Here is an 18,704-nt window from a genome sequence, read left to right as displayed (position 1 = left end):
CAGATGAAGTGTCTTAGCACAACATAGAAGGAAGTAAAGTGCAATGGTTTGGGGGATGCGATGCATCTGCCCTGACACTGGAGACATTATTTGAAGTATCTCTATAGCCATTAGTGGCATGGGCTGCTTTCATAGCTAAGGAGACAAATCAAGACTGCTAAGGCAGGAGCTATCAGACACATTTAAGGTACCTATCATAAAAGGAGATTGACCATAGCCTGGAAGCACCTGCTGTGGTCTCTGCAAAAGATGGTCCTCTTTATAAGAAGCCAGCAGTTTCAGTGACAGATGGCTCAGAGTTTGCTTGCAGCAGAGCTAATGAGACAGCCATGGCCCCATCAGCCCTTCCACTCTTTCTCCTTTTGCAGATTCCTGTCTGCAGTTCAGTCTCCTGCTTCCTCCATCACTTCCCTGCCCTGAAACAGCCCCTGTGCTGTGAGCAGTGTCACTGTTTTACCATTGTGGCTACATGGGCTGGAGACCTGAAGGCAGCAGAGCTTGGGGATTTCTTCTGCCTTGCTTCACTGCCCCAAACCAGACCTGAGACTTCCATACCACGTGCAAACCCCAAACTCCCAAACTGTAAAGTCTACAGTGCAGTATATTAGCAACACACCACACATTCAAATGTGCAACTTCAAGTATTGTAGAACAAGGAGTAAATTAAAGGTGAGTGCTTCAGTGGTCCTGTCCTCTCCTGCCCCAGCTTTGCACTAGCAGTGTGACACTGACTCTGTGCAACCTACCAAACAAAGCTCCAGCATCTGTTGAAACCAGCAAAATGACTAAGACAGGAAGACACTAGCACAGGGGTGTTTGCATGACTGGCAACTGCTTGCTAAATTTCATGTTTTGTTTACTCATCTTCATCCTTGTCAGATCAAATTAGGCTTCAAAACACTTTAAAAATATGGGACAAATCCAGTATATCATTAAGGGAAGATTCATTATCTGTGTAGCATTATTAAGTGTATATCTTGTACCCTTTTTATCAGCAGTTCTTTGTAAGTTAATTACCCAAAGCTTTTCTGCACCAAGATCACTAATGAAAGCTTCAATGGGTTGTAATCAAGCAAGTTTTTGCTAATACAGTCAAGTTCTTGGATTTATTTTTAAAGGGGAAAAAAAGAAAACAAAGAAGAGTAGTTCCAGGTCTCTGAAGAATACATGTTGTGTTTGCATTTCCAGAGGCTGGCTCATTTCCCTCACCACTGTGTCCCTGCACTACTCTTACAGACAGGGTAAATACAGCTGTATGAAGACAGTTGCTCACCAAAGCCCTCACAGTACCTGTAAATCACAGGACCTGTAAATCACAGGCAGCAGGAATTGTTTGTGGTCTCAGCTGTTTCCATGACTGGTTAAGAGCCAAGCTCCCATTTCAGACATCATTCTGCATCCAGTCCTGAGCAGCTAAGCCGGCTGGCAAGGCACGGCCAAGCAGCAGGGCATGGCCAGCTGCACACGGGGGATTTATGAGCCAACAGAGAATGTTGTAAAAAAAAGTGCAGGCAAAAATAGAGAAATGACAAGAAAAATGTCCCAGTGCTGTTCTTCAAATAGAGCAAAGCAAAAAGTGGAGAAGCTTCCAGAGTACAAGAAGAAAGAAAATAAGCCAACAAGACCTGAAAATAGCAGCAGTATGGGGAATGTATTGCAATTCCCTGTAAGGGAAATGGTGGTTCCCATCTCTGTTGTGTCCACCTGCAGAATGTCAGTGCTGAAATGCTCACCCCATACCCCCACACAGGCTGCACACCTCAGAGGGCACCAATCCTCTGTGCATCACTCCAAAAGGGGAGTGCATGAGCATGTGAAAGAGTACATCTCAATAAATACTGGGGATGGTGAAGTTTTGGGGCCTTCTCTGCCTCCATGCGGCAGGGATATTGGGAAGGGCTGCCCACAAACCCTGCTGTTCCCTGCTCTCTCTGGCTGAAGGGATGATGCTCTGCTGAGAGGAGCAGTAACAGCAGTTCCTCAGTCATGGGAAATTAGATAGCAAGACATGGTCCACTTATGGATGCTGTGACACATGCTCTGAGGGCTTGATAAACTGCAACAATATTCACCTAGTCATCCACTTTCTGCTTCAGAGAGGGAAAGGGCAGCAAATATTAAGGAAAGTGACCTTAAAAGACCTTTCTTTATATCTACTACTCCAACACTTTTAAGAGGTGAAGGACAAGAGGAAGGCTAGAAATAACCATGACACCTTTATTGGTTTATATATATTTAAGGCAGAGAAACATGCTATCTCATATGTAGGATATATGACATAAAATAAAGTTGTCTTTGCAGTGCTGTAGAGCTTTACATAAAAGACTGCAAGAAAGCCAGGCAAGCATTCAATGAACCATCCTGAGCTTAGCATTTTTTGGTACTCTGGTATAATTTATTGCCTCATAAGAGGTGGCTTGACCAGAGACCATACATATCTATGCAGGAGCATTATATGCTGTCACCTAGCAGGAAACAGCACAATGAAATGGGAGCTGTACCTAGTTAAAAGGCTGAAAAGACTACACAGAAGGTTTAATAAAGACAATATTAAATAAGCTCTGTAGGTATTCCAGCCCCCCCTGCATTGGGATTGGGGATCATGAGCACTGTAAAAGTGCGTGCGTGTTCGGTCAGGAATTATTGGGTGAAATTCAGGTTTGGAGGCTGCAGTCGGTATTGGAAATCCATTCTCATCACTTGTGACCAAAACCATTTGATTGTATCCTTCGATTTCAGCTCAAGCTGTGTCATCACAGAGCAGGGAAGGTTGGGCATCTTCCTCTCTCTCTCTGTAGGGAGGTGTCCCAGCACATCTGAGGATCTCATTACCTTGCTTGTCCTTACAGTCACGCCATAAAGATGTGGGGCTGACTCAAGCTGTTTTCTTCTACCACGTAGCCTGAAGAGCTGCAGAGGAGGCATACAGACCTGGTCCCTCTGCTCTACACATAATAAAACAGTTGCAGTAAATCAGCTTGCTGGAGATTACACCAGTGAGGCCAATAAAGCACCAAGTGTTTAAACAGTGTTTCAGCCCTGTTCTTCAAAATCTGATGTTCAGAAGAACTCTGCCTTGATCAGCACAATCCTATTAGAGAAATGAAGCCTGGCTCTCCAAAACGGCCCAAGTTTAAGACTTGTACTTAAGATGTGAGATTGGCTGATGAAGAGAGGGTGAAGAGGGTCTAGGTGGAGAAGCTCCCACTGAAACTGATGGGGAGCTGGTGGGTGTTCTGGAAACCCAGCACCCATGTGGCTGCAAGCTGGGCTATGCAGAGCATATGCAGCCCTTGAGGCAATACCAGATGGGAAGAGCTGCATCAGCCCTGGGAGATTGGAGCGGCTGTCCCTGTTCAGTACCAGGATGTTGCTGGTGTCACAGACCAGCTGCTGCAAACCACCTGCTGAAGTAGGATTTTGCTATAGTAAAAGCCATGCTCTAATTGAGGGTGGTGGTAGAAGAAACTCAGCAAGTTCACAATCTGAAAAACTATGTCCTGTGACACTGCCTACCTGTCACAGCTTGGTTTGCTGTCAAACAGGATCTTTATCCTGCTTATGTGTAACATCTCTGCAGACAGTGTTCAGTTCAGAGTGCTGCCCAAGACCAAGGCAGTTAGATGTTCCTGTGAATCACAGAAACCATGATACTGCAGGAGAATTATTTCTGTTAAGCAATCTGACCATTCTTATAATTTATTTATAATTAGCAGTGCTCCAGGATCATTACAGAAGACATTATCTTTTAAAGTTACAGGCTGAGGCAGTTCTATAACAATTTTGCTGCTATTATTATCCTCTTAACCACCACTTACATACAGAAACATTCATTTGTTTGTGTATCCATGTACATACATACAGTGCTTGGTATCAGCCCAGGATCAGGTTTCTTAGTGAAGAAGAAAATTTTGCAACTAACCTGAAAGATGCTGCTTGCGACAGCAAATACACAGGGAGTGGTGGGAAATGCAAATGCTGCACAAATGTTTGAAAGCTATCCAAAATGATGCTTTGAAAACCTACATCAAACCTTCCTGTTCTGGTGCTGCTGCTGCTGCTGTGGGATATCATGTACAGAGATGTCAAATTACTTAGCTAAGGCTGAAGTCTGTGCTGCTCAGCAGCTTTCCCATCAGTAAATTAGAGAATCAAAGTATAATCAAACTATTAGAGGAGGTTTCCATGTTGTAAAGAGGCATATTTCCCTGCATTAATATACTTTTAAGGGACAAATTCACCCAGCAGTTGCTTTAACAGCTTGTACAATGTGCAGTGTGAGCCCAGCCAACACAGCCAGCAGAACAGACCCAGAACTCTTTGCTGCTCAGGAAATTTGCTTTCTCTGTGCAAACTTCGGGAGCTTTATCAGTCTGTAATTTTACCAGGGCTGTATTTGGGCTGCGTTTCCCTGTGAGCCTGGATGAGCTCTGTCTCATTCAAGTGAGCACATCCCTGAGGGCAGATGGCTGCAAAGGGGTGCATCTTTCTCATTTGCCTTGTCAGGGAAGTCAGAGTCCATTGAAGGAGGGGTGAGTTGACAGCAGGGCTTGTGCCTGTGGGCACTCTTCACTGACTTTTCAGGGCTGCCCTAAGCCTCCCGAACACAGCAACCTCCACCAGCAAAACCACAGCCATGGGCTTCTTTAGATTTACATTGTAATGCCCTGGTGTTGCATTCCTAACTTGCCCATAAAAACGTATGTGTAGCAGAGACACTGAAATATCTCTGTGATTCAAAGGGGAAGGCATAGAGCTGAGTTTCTTTTTGTTGTTGCTTGGTATTGTCAAACTTGGCAAGGGATTGGTTAAAAGCAGGTTTCAACCTCTTTAAAATGGTGAGAGCCTAAAAGTTTCCCAGGAGATCTCTCCAGGAATTTCACAGGAAGCCTGGCTGTGATGATACCCATGCAAATAACTAAAAAAATGGTCCTTTGGAGTTATCAAAGAGGAAGTCCTTTGAGAAAACTTAATCACATCCAGCAGTTGCTGGAGAACTCAGAAAGGCCCCAAGAGCTCTCCTTCCAATGGGCCTTGGTGTGTCAAGATGCTCATCATCTTTTCCAAAGTAACCACAGGAGAAACAGACCTTTCCTAGGTGCGTGAGCTTTCAGTTTGAGGAAACCCCCACCCTCTACCTCTGCAAACTCTTTTGCTCTTGTCAGCCATGGCCAAGCTCCTGGGTGGGATAGTCAACAGGCTGGATGTCATTTGCATCCTGTCTGATGGCATCAGCAAAGTCTTTATGAGCAGCATCGAATCTGCTTGCAAAGTATGAGCCCACCCTTTGCTGAATTAATAGCAGAGACATTTCAAACCGCTGCAAGCCATGGCCCAGCCACCAGCAAGGATGCTCCACCAGCACCCCAGAGGTAGCTCTGGGAAGCAAGCAGGCAGCCGGCTGGTATTTGTGTCAAATTGTTGATATGTAAGCAGGGAGCAGGCTGTGCATTTAAATCACTTTCACACTAAATTTGGAACAGAAATCATTAAATATTTATTCTGTGCCTGAAATACTGCTCGAGCGTCCTACTTACTGATATTACATATTAATTCACATAGATTTTGCAGTGCTGATAATGTGTTCATTTTAAAATGGTGACTCTGAGGCATTCATGATGATTGGGCTGTTTAATAAAAAGTGAGATTCATAGCCCCAGAGGTATCCCATCTAGTCAGTTCTGTAAACCTGAGGAAGTGGCTTGTGTGAAGGGAGATTTAAGGCTTTATAATTACCATGGAAAAAAAAACCCATACCGCTAGCTGGAAGTTTTTAGTGATCTGTTAAAGACCAGTAAAATCAGCCCTTTCAGCACGAAGATACTTCAAAGTATAGTAGAAATTAGGAGTCATTTTCTTAGCAATGGGAGTAGTGTACATTCAGAGAAGCAATCACTCAGCCAGAGCATAATTGCTACAAATTGACTGCTGCCTTCCCCAGGTGCTTTCCTGAAAGGTGAAGACCGGCTGAAAAGACTTTTGAAACTTAGAAATAAGTAAATAGATGCACTTTGACTTGCAGTGACCCCAGGGATGGCAATCAGGCACTAAACAGCAGCAGCAATCCAGCCCAGGTTTTATATGAGCCTTGTGAATGCTGCAATTATTTCCAGGCTGCAATTATTTCCAGGCTGTGGGCTAGCAGAGTAGGGTGCATTTAATAAATCTCCCATGGTTCTCCTATCTTCAATAAACCACAGTCATTTTTAATTATAGACACCTCAAAAGCTGGAAGACAGTGCTGATTGTGCAGCAAAATATTGCTACAATCCTCTCAGCAATGTTTGGAAAAGGATTTTGGTGCTGAACCTGACACGGATGTGATGCTGCCAGTCTGGCCAGAAAGTGGAGATAAACAGCTCGCTTGTGGATTTTGCTGAGTAGCTGCAGACACCGAGTCTGCCCTCTTTCAGGGCCTGCTGGGTCAGGCTAACTTGGTGTTATTTATTTTAACACCTGGTGTAGTAAACCCTGGGAAGAGGCTTCAAAGACCAGAGCCAGGGTCCGAGCCAAGCACATCCTCGATGGCAAGCAGCTTGTGTCCAAGCCCAGAGGAGGAAGGCAGCAGGGCAGGAGGGCCAGGGTATGTAGTATGTTTCCTTCCATGGTTACGTCTCCACATCTCCTGCTCTGCATTATTAAAGACAACAATTCAACCTCTCCTCCTCTGCCCCTGCCCTGATATGCCTCTCATGGTTCATCACCCAATCTCTCCCTGCAGCGTTTGCTCTCCCAATGCCTCGGAGCAATACCGGGCATCTGGGAGAAACACATGAGGTGGATCATCACGAGCATTGGCCTCAAGGCACAGGCTAATGATGCAGAAGGTCTGCAGAAGGTAAAGGCCTGGGGAGGAACAGCATTGCCTTGGGAGGCCAGGGATGCTTCAAGCCCAGCCACCAGCACCCCACACACAGCCACAGCTGCCATGTATCTAAATTCAGTGACAGGGTGGAATAAGCACTCCTACCTCAGCACAGACAGCTATTTCTGACTCTGGAGCCTGGCTGCTGTGTGAGCTCTCATTTCCCTGCTGATGCTAATCAGGTCTGGAGAGCAGAACCCAGCACCTGCAAAGGAAGGAGAGGCGAGAGAAAATGATGGCTCAACAGACCATTTTGAAGGATTGAAATGCTTTCCCAAAGCATCTTCAAACAAACTACTCAGAAATAGATTAGGAGGTGACCTCATTGCAAGCCCCAGTTTCCTGGTGGCTCTGGCAGCACGGGGCACTCTGCCTCTCCTGGCAGGAGGGATCTGCCAGTCCCCAGCAAGCAGCTGCCACCAAGCAGGACAGACATAACTGGTCTCATCATGGAGACCCTCAACTGACTGGAAGCTGCCCTCTGAGATGGCAGTTTGCTAAAGAAAGAAACTTTCTTGTAGAGGTTATGCTTCAGGGAGCCCTGCGCTGTAAACATTTTGTGTGCAGAGTAGGGAGAAGGCTGAGTAAATGCTACAGTACTGTTAAGAGAAACTCCAAACTGCAGCAGTGGCAATCCAAGCTCTTGAACTGTCCACAGCTGCACTGGCTGGGTCTCCTGCAGTTCCTTCCTTCTCTATTCTAGGCTTCCTCGATGCTGAGAGGTTAAGCAAGGCCAGCAGCCCTCACTGGCCCCTGATTTGCTCCCAGCACAGCCCTGATGCAGCCAGGATCCCAATGTAAATATTAGCTGAACATGCGTGAACAGATGAAAAGAGCACCAGTTTAAGCCATTCTGTTTGGAAAACACAGCAATCTATATAACACTGTTACCAAGAAACAAGGATTGTTTTCTGTGCTATTTCAGGAGATAGTGAAACAACTGGAGCCTGGGACACACCAGGATTTCTATTTCCCCCTCTAAAATTAGTGTAATAACAAGCAGCAGTGTTTCACGGTGGCACTCAGCAGCCGGACTCTATTCATGACTAAAAGAAAGGATGTGTTGCTTGAACTTGCCCACTCACACAATTCCCTTTATCCAGGGTCCTAACTGCTGTTCTTTAATCTGCCCAGCTGTCCTGCCCCTCACAGCATGGGTCCAGGGACATCACAGTCAGACCTTAGGAGAAAATACTGGGTACTACTTGTTTTACACCCTAAGTCAGGCTGACCCTCAGTAGCATTCTGCTTCCTTTTTCAGGTGCTGCTGAAATGTCTCATTTTTATGAACTGGAAGATATGTGAAGTAGACTCTTTGCTACTTACTTTGTCTGTTCTTTTCCCCTTCCATTGTTGCCTGCTGCTGTACAAAATTCAGACTTGTCTTGTAAAATTGCTTTTCCAAAACAAGAGGTAAGGGCCAAGCAAATACGTCCTGTCAAAGGGTCAGGGATGTGGTGAGTAACATGGTCACAGATATCGGACTCCTATATGCACTGTGAGCAGCTGCCAGCAGGCAGTGTGGAATTCCTGAGTGGCTGGCACTGGGTGGCACCCAAAATCAGAAACTGGTCTGCAGTTGGTCTCAAAGTGAGGGTGAACCCCTTCTGAGGTCCCTGAAAAGCTCTCCAGCTTTTTCAGATCCATACCCAGCATACTACAGGCAAATCATCCCTGGCTCATTTAACCCACACTGTCTGAGCTAGGCAAGGGACAGAAGCTAGCAGATGTGGTGGATGACTGGTGGGGAGAAGCAATGAGCCCCCCAGCACCAGCAGCTTACCAGGCTCTCTCACTTTCCAAACCTCATGTTTAATGCAAGTGATATTCTGTAGCAGTGAGGGCTTCCAGAAGAGGCTGAACAGCACAAGAGATGCACTTTATGCTCTCTTTCCTCTTCTAGACCATCCCTGCAACTTGCTGCCTTTGGTGCACAGAGATTTTACAAAGGAGCTAATTGCTTCCAGCCCTCATAAATATTCTGTTTTAGGCCTATAACCAGGATTAATAAAAAGAGTGCAAGTCTGTTTGCTTTTCATGCACGTGAGCCTCCCTGTGGGAGCTATTTGGTTAAGCTCTCTCAAATGGCTGCTTTAAATAGAGTTTACTCTTTCTGAGATTTTCTTCCATACCATAGGATCCTGCCAGCCTGCCTTCAAAGGCAGTGTCACAGCATGAGTTGCCACATACACAGGCATTCTCTTTCCAACACAAGGACCTCTGCTCCAGCTCTTCTTTTCTTTATGACTCTTTCCACAAATCATTATCTACACTGATTTTCCCCTCCAAGGGGGAATAAATGGTGAGAGGGGTATGAATGATACAGCAGTGGCTTTTTCTAATATCAGCAGGTTCCTCCCTATGACACTGTACAAAATAGAAACAAATGTGAAACGGTTCACAAGATACTTCTAATACCCTTTAACTGAGGCTGCTTCCAGTCTCCGAGGTCACCTGGGGTCTTCTTTACACAGCCACAACGGTTGCAGCTGAGAGGTGAGAAGTGTTGTGTTGATCTGCAGGGATGGTGCAGGCGCTGAGGAGTGGGTGAGTATTTGCTGCTCCTTGTTTGTTGTGTAAACAGGAGCAGGCACAGAGGTGGAGTATTCCCACACGGTGCGCTCTGCCTGTGGCTGGAGCCCACAACAGAGCTGGCAACGCAGGTGCTTCAAATCTTATTAGGTAATTGTTATGGAAAGCACTTTAAGAACAGCAATTAATTTGCGATACTGGGAACAAACAGGTAGGGGCAGATTTTTTGAAACTCCTGGAGCCTGCTCCAAAGTGATAAGCTAGAAAGGACCATGGGTTTTGCAGCTACGTTGCATCTTGAAAAGGAACTACTCAGTATTCCATGTCCTTTCAACCCAAACAGTCTCTGGTTTAGTATCCTGAGCAAACAGCGACAGACACCAATAAAATATCAAAAATGACTTAGCTAATGCTCTCATTCATCTACATTTGCCCACTCATAATGGGCAGAGTCCAACAGCATGAGATTTAACACATCCAAGTGCCGGGTTCTGCACATTGGCCACAACAACCCCATGCAGAGCTACAGGCTGGGGTCAGAGTGGCTGGAGAGCAGTCAGGTGGAAAGGGACCTGGGGGTGCTCGTGGATGGTAGACTGAACATGAGCCTGCAGTGTGCCCAGGCAGCCAGGAGGGCCAATGGCATCCTGGCCTGCATCAGGAACAGTGTGGCCAGCAGGAGCAGGGAGGTCATTCTGCCCCTGTACACTGCATTGGTTAGGCCACACCTTGAGTACTGTGTCCAGTTCTGGGCCCCTCAGTTTAGGAAGGATGTTGGCTCGCTGGAACGAGTCCAGAAAAGGGCAACAAGGTTGGTGAGGGGCTTGGAGCACAAGCCCTATGAGGAGAGATTGAGGGAGCTGGGGTTGCTTAGTCTGGAGAGGAGGAGACTCAGGGGTGACCTTGACAGGATGCTTGGTTGCATGGTTTAGTTGATTGGGTAGTGTTGGATGATAGGTTGGACACGATGATCTCGAAGGTCTCTTCCAACCTGGTTTATTCTATTCTATTCTATTCTAATTACACAACTGCCCACCATGAAATATAACCAAGTGAAAGTTACACACACACGACTTTCGTGAGGGCTCCACTTGTGTTGCTTCTTTTCCTGCACCATGCTGGTTGTGGTGCAGATGATTTGCTGGCTCGCTTGGCCCTGTTTCAGGCCATCTTTCTTGATGGAAAGTTCATGTTTTTAACAGGGCAATATTCCTTGGGAAGTTTCAACACCATGTCAGCCCTTAGCTCCTGAAAAAATACCACAAAGATGTGTACAGGGAGGCCATCACTGAATTTCATTGAGAATCCTACTCCTCTTCTTGTCATCAGGGGGCATCCTTTTTTTGCAGCTGGAGACACTCTAATAATGCTGTGTTGTAGTAGGATGCACACAGCTGCAGGTGGGAGATGTTTCAGGGGAAGCTAGATACACCTCTCTGGAGAAAAATGTGATTTGGAAACAGAGGCCCGAGACCTTTTGACGCTCGTTCTTTCCTTTACTCAGGAAAAAGCATTCATGTTGTAACCATACATTCAGACATAACCACTGGGAAAACATGGCTGTGTGAACTAAGGAAAAAGAGATTGTAGATCATTCTGAGGGTAATGTGTCCCTGCTCCTCTGGACCACCAGTGCTCCCAGATGAACCTTGACTAATCTGCACCTGGATGTTGTCAGGCTGTCTCAAGCATATCCAATTTCCAAGTTCTCCAGTGAGCAAAATCTTACCCACTAAAGGATAAATATAATTCTGAAAGCTCCTAAAGGAGAACACATCTTTTGGGGTAGTTGTTTGTATCTATTTTGCAAAAATTACTTTAAGAAATCTTTTCTGACAATGTCAGAAAAGTCAATATATCTCTATAGACAATTATGTAATGTTTATGACGTTCCTACCAGAAGTTGTTTCTTTCATCCTCAGCTGCTTTCCTCTGGTGAATCCACCTCTGCAGAGTTACCTAAACCGTCCAGAGCAATCACCACTGAAAGAAAGCCTTCCATAAAGAATGGCCCAAGTTTCCTCTGATCATCTAAGAGAGTTTTGTCTGTCTGGGACAGGGAAGATGGAGAGCCACAGCTTTTGAACATCTACCTTCTTGACTATGAAGGAGAGCACCTGCAGCCTCAGGTTACAGAAAGCAATTTCCCCAGTCTTCAAAGAGTAAACAGCATTTCTTTTTTGAAAATCCCAAAGGAAAAGGCTTCTCTGTGGTGGGATTACCTACAGATAATATCACTTTAGGCACTAATAGAATCGATTCTATTTTTTTCTGCCACTGCAGCTGGCACAACTGGACTCCAGACAATGAGATTTTCTAAGGGGTGAAAGGAAAATGTCATGAATTAAAAACAAAACAAAACAAAACAACAACAACAACAACAACAACTTAAAATACAAAAGAGAACTTTTCTAAGGAAGAGATCTTTGAGATATTCCCATCATCTTTGTGGTAGTCGTCCTTGCGTTAGTCACGTTAGGGGCCACGTGCCAGGCAAAATGGCAGGAGGAGGTGCAATACAACCTGTCCCCATTGAAAGGTCTGTCACACAACTATATGACATGCCCCTTGGGTGAGGAGGATATCATCATAGCAATGATGTCATGGTACTTTTATCTGTTTCTTTGGGGAGATAATAAATAGGGAGTCATGAAGTGAAATGATACTGAGGAAGGCTCTGAGAGTCTAAAATACCTTTTCTAACCCCAGCTTAGAATAGCCTCTGTATGCCAACACTACACAACCCTTTCCTTTACCAGACTGAAGAGAAGGTGCAAACACAGGAAAGTGTCCCATTCTGCCAGCCATCTTCTTTGTCTTCCCTGCAACCAACCCTGCCACTCACCCAGCAAGCTGCCCACCATCACCATGGGCTCAGTTCACACTGTTTATTTCCGAGTGCCATGCAGGCTGCAGGTTGTCCTGACACAATGCAGGGGTGGCTTATGCCAGCTTTTGCCAGCCCAAGGTTTGGATCAACAGTATTGGCAGCACCTCCAGAGAAACTGGGTCATAAAGGACCATCTCTGGAAGTGGTCTCAGATGAAAGCAGTAGCTGGGCAGAGAAAGCTGTGTAGTTGTCCCAGCTTTAGTTTTCTCCAATCTGGTGTGCAGTATTCATTTGGCTTGCTGACTGCTGTTGCAGAAAATGTAGCATTGCTTTCCAGGAGTTGACAATGAGTGATGGAAACAAGAAGGGCTTGAAAGTGAGACAGAACTGGAGCTGTGTCTGCCTGGTGTGTCGGTGCATGTCAGCACCTGGCAACTTGTAGGAGCCCATCCACACCGCGTTGGGTGCAGGGCTCACCTGGAGTAGGCATCCTTGCAGGAGGAGAGGGCTTGAGACTGAGCAATTGGCAAAGATTGTACTTTGGAGAGCTCACCAAGACATATGAAGGGAGGACACCCTCCAGAGGGCTGGTCTCAAGAAGACTGAGCCACAGATATGGCCATGCAATGTCAGGGATGCAAGGCAGCAAATCCCACCCTTTCAAAACAGGATTCCCAGTGAGGAGCACAGAGAAAACTTTGCAGAGCTCTGGCAGGTAAGGCTGACTCAAACAGAGAAAGCTGTTGTTTTCTCCTGTGCCAATTTTTCTGCCGCTTCTTGTGGCTTTCAGAAATGCAGGGCCCTGAAGTTTTCCCAAACTCATCTGCTACATTGAGCTTTTAATTAGAAGAAGGCAAGAAGCTTAGAGAGCCCAGCTGATGTGACAATCCTGAAGCACGTGGTCTGAAGCAGCACCCGTCTCCCCTCCCATGAGCTAATCTCACAGCCTCATCACCAGGAAGCAATGTTTACCTATTCTCCCCAAAAGTGAAACAAACATTTATTAACATGTATAACAGGTGACAGGTATTTTGACATTTACAAAATAAGCCCTTGCTAATTGAGCAGAAAAACACAAACCTTGAAAACACCCACCCACCACAAGTACACATGTACACACAAATGAAGTCTCAATCAGACCTGAAAAATCACTGAAAAGTAAAATATTGAAAACACACACACACACACAGAGACACAGACAGAGTCTTCACTGATTCATCCCTTAGAGCTACTCTTGAAGCCTTCAGCTCGCTCCAGGTAATCTTCAAAGCAGAACACCACGATATCATTACACGTGTAATAATTAGTGACTTGTGTGAAATATTTATTAGCAGTATTGCTTTTCAATTAAGAGTTTTTAGCTGTGTTGAGGTGCAAGAAGAGCCGCTTCGGCAGAGAGCTAACTTCATGAGAGCCCCAAGTCTGCAGGGATTCGTGTGGCTCGCAAGGCGGTGGGGACACTGAGGGCACAATGTCTGTGTGGGGTTGTGGTGACGCCGAGAACACAACAGCATTTGCGGGGACACCATGAACACAGTGACGTCTGTGTGGGATGGTGGGGGCATGGTGGGCACAGGGGTATCTCTGTGGGGCCGTGGGGACACCATGGACGCAACGGTGCCTGCCTAGGATTGCAACAACTCTGAACAATAGGTGTCTGAGGGACACACCATGCCACCGTGCTAGCAGCGTGTGGCTGTGGGGACACGGAGGACACAGCAGTGTCTGGGTGGTGACATCGAGGAAACAGCGGTGCCTGTGTGGGGACAACCGAAGCACACTGGTGCCCCGGTGGGCGTACAGCCCGACGCCGGCCAAGCCGTCTGCTGCCACCGTCCCTCCTCAGGTTCCAGCCATGTCAGCGCCCCCAGCAGCTGCCGCGCCCCGCCGGCCCCCAGCGGACATGCGCGGAAGGACCGCTCGCTAGCGCTCTCTCTCCGCCTCAACCCCCCACCCCCCACCGCGCGCCGTGCAGCACCGTGGCCAGCGCCCGCGCGCTCGGGGCGGGGCGAGGGCGGGGCGGGGAGGGGCAGCGCGGGGGCGCGCGCGGGCGCGGCGACGAGCGGAGCCGGAGCCGGGCAGAGGCGCGCCGAGCCGAGCTGAGCTAGTGCAGCCCTAGAGCCGGCCCGGCCCCGGTAGAGCCTAACTGCGGCCGCCGAGATGCTGGACCCGTCGTCCAGCGAGGAGGAGTCGGAGGAGTTGGTGGAGGAGGAGAGCGGGAAGGAGTCGCTGGCGCCCGCCGCGGCACGGCTCTCGCCCAGTCGCCCCGGCGAGGGCCCGGGAGGTGGCGGCGGCGGCGGCGGTGGCGGCGGCGGCGGCGGCAGTGGCGGCGGTGGCAGCGGCAGCGCTGGGCTGCAGCCGGGCGGGCGCGGCAGCAGCGCTGCGCGGCCCGCCAGTCCCAGCCCCTCGGTGGCCAGCGAGAAGGAGAAGGACGAGCTGGAGCGGCTGCAGCGGGAGGAGGAGGAGAGGAAGAGGAAGCTGCAGCTCTACGTCTTCGTCATGCGCTGCATCGCCTACCCCTTCAATGCCAAGCAGCCCACCGATATGGCCCGCCGGCAGCAGAAGGTACCGCCGTGCCGGCTGCCCTGCCCTGCCCTGCCCAGCCGTGCCCTGCCTGCACGGCCAGGCCTGGCCTCCACTGCCCGCGCCTTGCCCTGACAGCTCCCCTGCCTGCAGCTCATCACCCACCCCTGCCTGCAACTCGTAACCCACTCCCGCCTACTTGCAGGCTGACTCTGTCCCCCTACCCACTAGCAGCAACCTTCCTGCATGCCTAACCCCATCCCACTCTCCTAACTGCCCTAGTACCCCCCCTGCATGCTCCCTCAAATACCCTGCTGCTCGCATCCTTGCCTACTCCACTGCCTCTATCCTGCGCTCCAGCAGTCCCATGGAGGCACTCTTCAGGCCTGCAGCCACCCGGGCATCCCAAGGGCAATCCTGGCACAGGGCACCTTGGGCCGGCATAGGTGCAGTTTGTTGCAAGCAGCCTTGTCCTGGGGTGCAGGGAAGCCCCTTGCCACCCATCCTTGCTGCTCCCTGCTGTGGTCTCCTGCGTGGAGCCGGAGCGCTGACATATGGCATTGCTCCTAGTTACGCAACATCAGGATTTGGGAAGTTAGAGTTGTTGGCCATGTAAAGGTTGTCGAAAGGAGAGAAGTGGGTTATGTTGTTGGGAAACACCATGTGGGTGTCCTTGCCTCCTGCAAAGGGACTCTGCAACTCCATGCTTGCTGCAAACTTTGCTTAACTGAGAGTGTCAGCACTGACTTGGGGAGTTACCGAGTCTCATTTCAACTTCTTGCAAGTATTTATGCATGGTGAGCTCCCTGATGCTGGTTTCCTGCTAAAACGTGGCAGCAGAGCTTTGTGACGAAGTCGCTGCTACAATCCTGACTCTTCCTCCCTCAGGGCGTCACCGCGGCAGGGCTGTGCGCTGCTCCAGGCAGAGCAGGGCAGGAGCTTCACCTGGGCTCTCCATCCCAAGGAGCCTTCTTGGAGCACGTCTCTGCTGAGGCACAAGCTCATAGGCCATGGCAGAAATTAAGTTTCTCCAGCATGTCAAATTGGGTGCCTTTCAGTCAAATGCAGCCAACTTTTTCCCTCTGGCAGTCAGAGTTAGGTCTGTGATGAGATGTAGCTCTCTGGAACAGCTGGCTGATGGTTTTTGTTTTTTGTTTTCGGTTGAGTTTGTTAGACTGCAGTTTTAGGCTTGATGCTGTTCTGTGTTCACAAATGACCTTTCCAGATCAAGCAGACTCCTGGCTGTATTGATGCAAATGACATTCAGTTCTGCTACACCACAGGACTATTATTAGTCATTGCAACATACGGAGGTAGGAAAGTGTATCCGTACTGTGTGTAGTTTCAAGGCAATATAGGACAATCTGGTGTTGCTGGAAGGTTGAACGATCTGCTTTTGTTTGCTGAGCAAAGTGCATAGCTGAAAATGTAGCTAGGTTTGAAAATTTTTTTTAATCTATATATTTTTATTTGCCTACAACTCTTTCCAATAGATTATAGATTTTCAGAATCACCTTGGCTTCCCCTCCCTTCCCCCCCGTGCATCTTCTTCATATTAGAAAAACATGCTGGAATTTAAGTAATTGCTAGTTTTGCAGAAGTTGAAACAAACAAACAAGCCCTGCAACTGTTTCTTACATAAAAGTGAACAGAGATTGAAAAGGAGTTTTTCCAAGGGAGCATCTAAGCAGTCTGCAGAAGAATGGCTGGGAAGAAGGGTGGATTCATAGTCCTTGAAATCAAAGTACTGTGCTATGAAGAGACAGAAAGAAGAGAGGGAAAGAGAAAAGGAGGGAGTGCAGTGCAGGTGAAACAAAGAAATGGAGAGTAATGAGGAAAATTATAACCTGGCAGCAGTACTCAGGGGAATGGGGAAGTTACGTAGGATCTTGGTGGGATATAATCCATGTTCTGTGAAATGAACGTAAGGAAATGCATCTGACTTATTTATACAAATAGCTACAATAGGTGTCTCTCTGGCACTTACCATCTCCCCTCAAACTTAGCAGTGAGGTGGAGCTGGGAAAACTAAATTTAACTTGACCACAAATTAAATTCACCCTTTAAAGGTGAATTCATTCTGGGTTTTGGCCTTCCGTGTATCCTTGTGTTCAGCTGTCATGCGAGTTCTTGGGAGTAAATCCTTGCTCTTTTTCCTTAGTCCATACTTCTACTAAAGTCAGTTGAAGGACTGCAGTTTGTTCGTAGTACATGTGCTCCTCTGCTTTTCTCACACATCTCTCTGTCATGGTGGTCTGCCACACTGAATGGTCTCTGTGGGGACTTTGAGTATTGGTGGGCCTTCGGTAATGTTGGAGATACCAGGTGCTCCAAGACTCAAGGGTGAAGCAAATGCATTGTGCTTCTCAGAAGAAAGGTGGGAGGAAACCAGGCTTTGGTCCTGCTCTGATGGGATCTGTTGCCTCTGTTTCCTTATCAGCATAAGAGGGATAAATGCACTGCAGACATGTTTTGGCAGAGCTGTGCAGTGGTGAGGACTGGTGACCTGTCCCCAGCCCTGCTCAGCAGGTCCTGCCTGGTGCTGGGAGTAGGAGGTCTGGCTTCACCTGACACAGTTCTCCTCTGTAGCATGGGAGATGCTGTCACCTCCAAGCACAGCCCGAGTAGGGTGACCATGGCTTTGCAGGTGAGGCTGTCACCCTGCACAGCAGATGCCTGGTACAATTCAGTCTCTCTGGGTTACCTGGTAAGAGTCAGCCCATCTCCATGGGGCCTGAGATGGGCTGCATTGCCTGCAGCCCTCACCAAGTTCCTGGAGCTCGAGATGCTTCTGTAGCTTCATCTGGTTTTGCAATTTTCTCTGAGAAGAAAGCAATTGATTTTGTTGCAGTCGCAGCACTGAAGTTCTTGCCTGGACTGATGATCACCATGGTGCCTCCCCTGAGGTGTGTAATCCTTCCTCCTTGATCCTGCTGCGCTGTGGTATCAAAGCTGGCCACTACCCTGAGCCCCAGGGGAGCTGCATATTACAGTGGTGTAATGCACGGGCACTGTGGGTACCGGATATGTATCAGCATGCCTGTATGAAGTGCTCAGGAGCTGGAACATGTGGCTTGGTGTTTTACAGCACTCATGAACCACCTTGGAATAAAAGGAAGCATGTACTTAAGGTACTGTTGCAACAGAACAATAATTACATGCTGTTTGATAAAACATAGCATACAGGAGAGCAAGGAGAGCAGAGGAAATGTGTGAATGGACCTCGTAGCTGGGTATATACCCCACGTGGGCATGACAGCGTTGTTTGTTTACACCAGCAGCAAATTCTGTTTCAGATTTCAAGATGAATTCAAGCACATGCCACTCGGAGCTGGTATCTTTCTGATTCTGACACCCCAGAAATTTCAGCAACAGAGCAAAAATTGGGTTTTAGATCAGTGTGTTCAAGCCTACACTTTCGCTTCAGGTTTATCTTGATGTTTATGTGGTAAGGCTTCAGTTGAGTAACTACACATCTGTGATGCCTGCCTGTAAGTTCTTTTGTTTACATCTCACTAGCGTTGTTTCCTAAGGGAAATACAATAAAAGGACTTACTAGATACCTGCCTGCACTGCCTTTCTGCTTAGATTTGAAGCCACTACTGAATTCCAGACACATTTGACAAGCAGACAGTGGTCTGCAAGACCTAAAAAGCTTGGTGAAAATAGATCCATTTTTATCTCCTACCCAAGGTGGGAGGAAGGTGGCAGTGTGCGGGCAGCCCTTACTAGGCACTTGAGAGTCTGAGCAAGAGATCTACTGAACATGTGGCCCAGGAGGAAAAGCTCCCATCAGAGCTTACATCTTGGCTCCAGCCTTGCGATGCAGCTCAGGAGGAAGGTGGCTTTGCCAGATCTGTTGCCCTCAGAACAACATGTTTTAGTACTGCAGATGGCACTTAGCTTGGTAATTGCCTGCCCAGGATGTATTTAGTGTTTTCTCTCACTCATGCT

At 47.9% G+C, this 18,704-nt stretch overlaps 1 protein-coding gene across 12 annotated transcripts in view; it reads left to right on the top strand.

The window, feature by feature from the left end:
- Positions 1-14,263: 14,263 nt before the first annotated feature.
- CADPS (calcium dependent secretion activator) overlaps positions 14,264-18,704 on the top strand; it is a 230,486-nt gene continuing 226,045 nt past the window's right edge. For 11 of the 12 annotated variants that reach the window (XM_054161022.1, XM_054161013.1, XM_054161028.1 and 8 more), the window contains exon 1: positions 14,265-14,792. In XM_054161022.1, coding sequence (XP_054016997.1) covers positions 14,388-14,792 — 405 coding nt within the window. In that variant the 5' untranslated portion in view covers positions 14,265-14,387. Of the gene's footprint in view, positions 14,793-18,704 lie in introns of all 12 variants that reach the window. The other variant, XM_054160939.1, reaches the window with a different exon arrangement.

The sequence above is a fragment of the Dryobates pubescens genome, chromosome 1, assembly GCF_014839835.1.
Source record: "Dryobates pubescens isolate bDryPub1 chromosome 1, bDryPub1.pri, whole genome shotgun sequence".
Classification (NCBI taxonomy): Eukaryota; Metazoa; Chordata; class Aves; order Piciformes; family Picidae; genus Dryobates; species Dryobates pubescens.
This window is presented reverse-complemented; position numbering and strand designations above follow the sequence as displayed.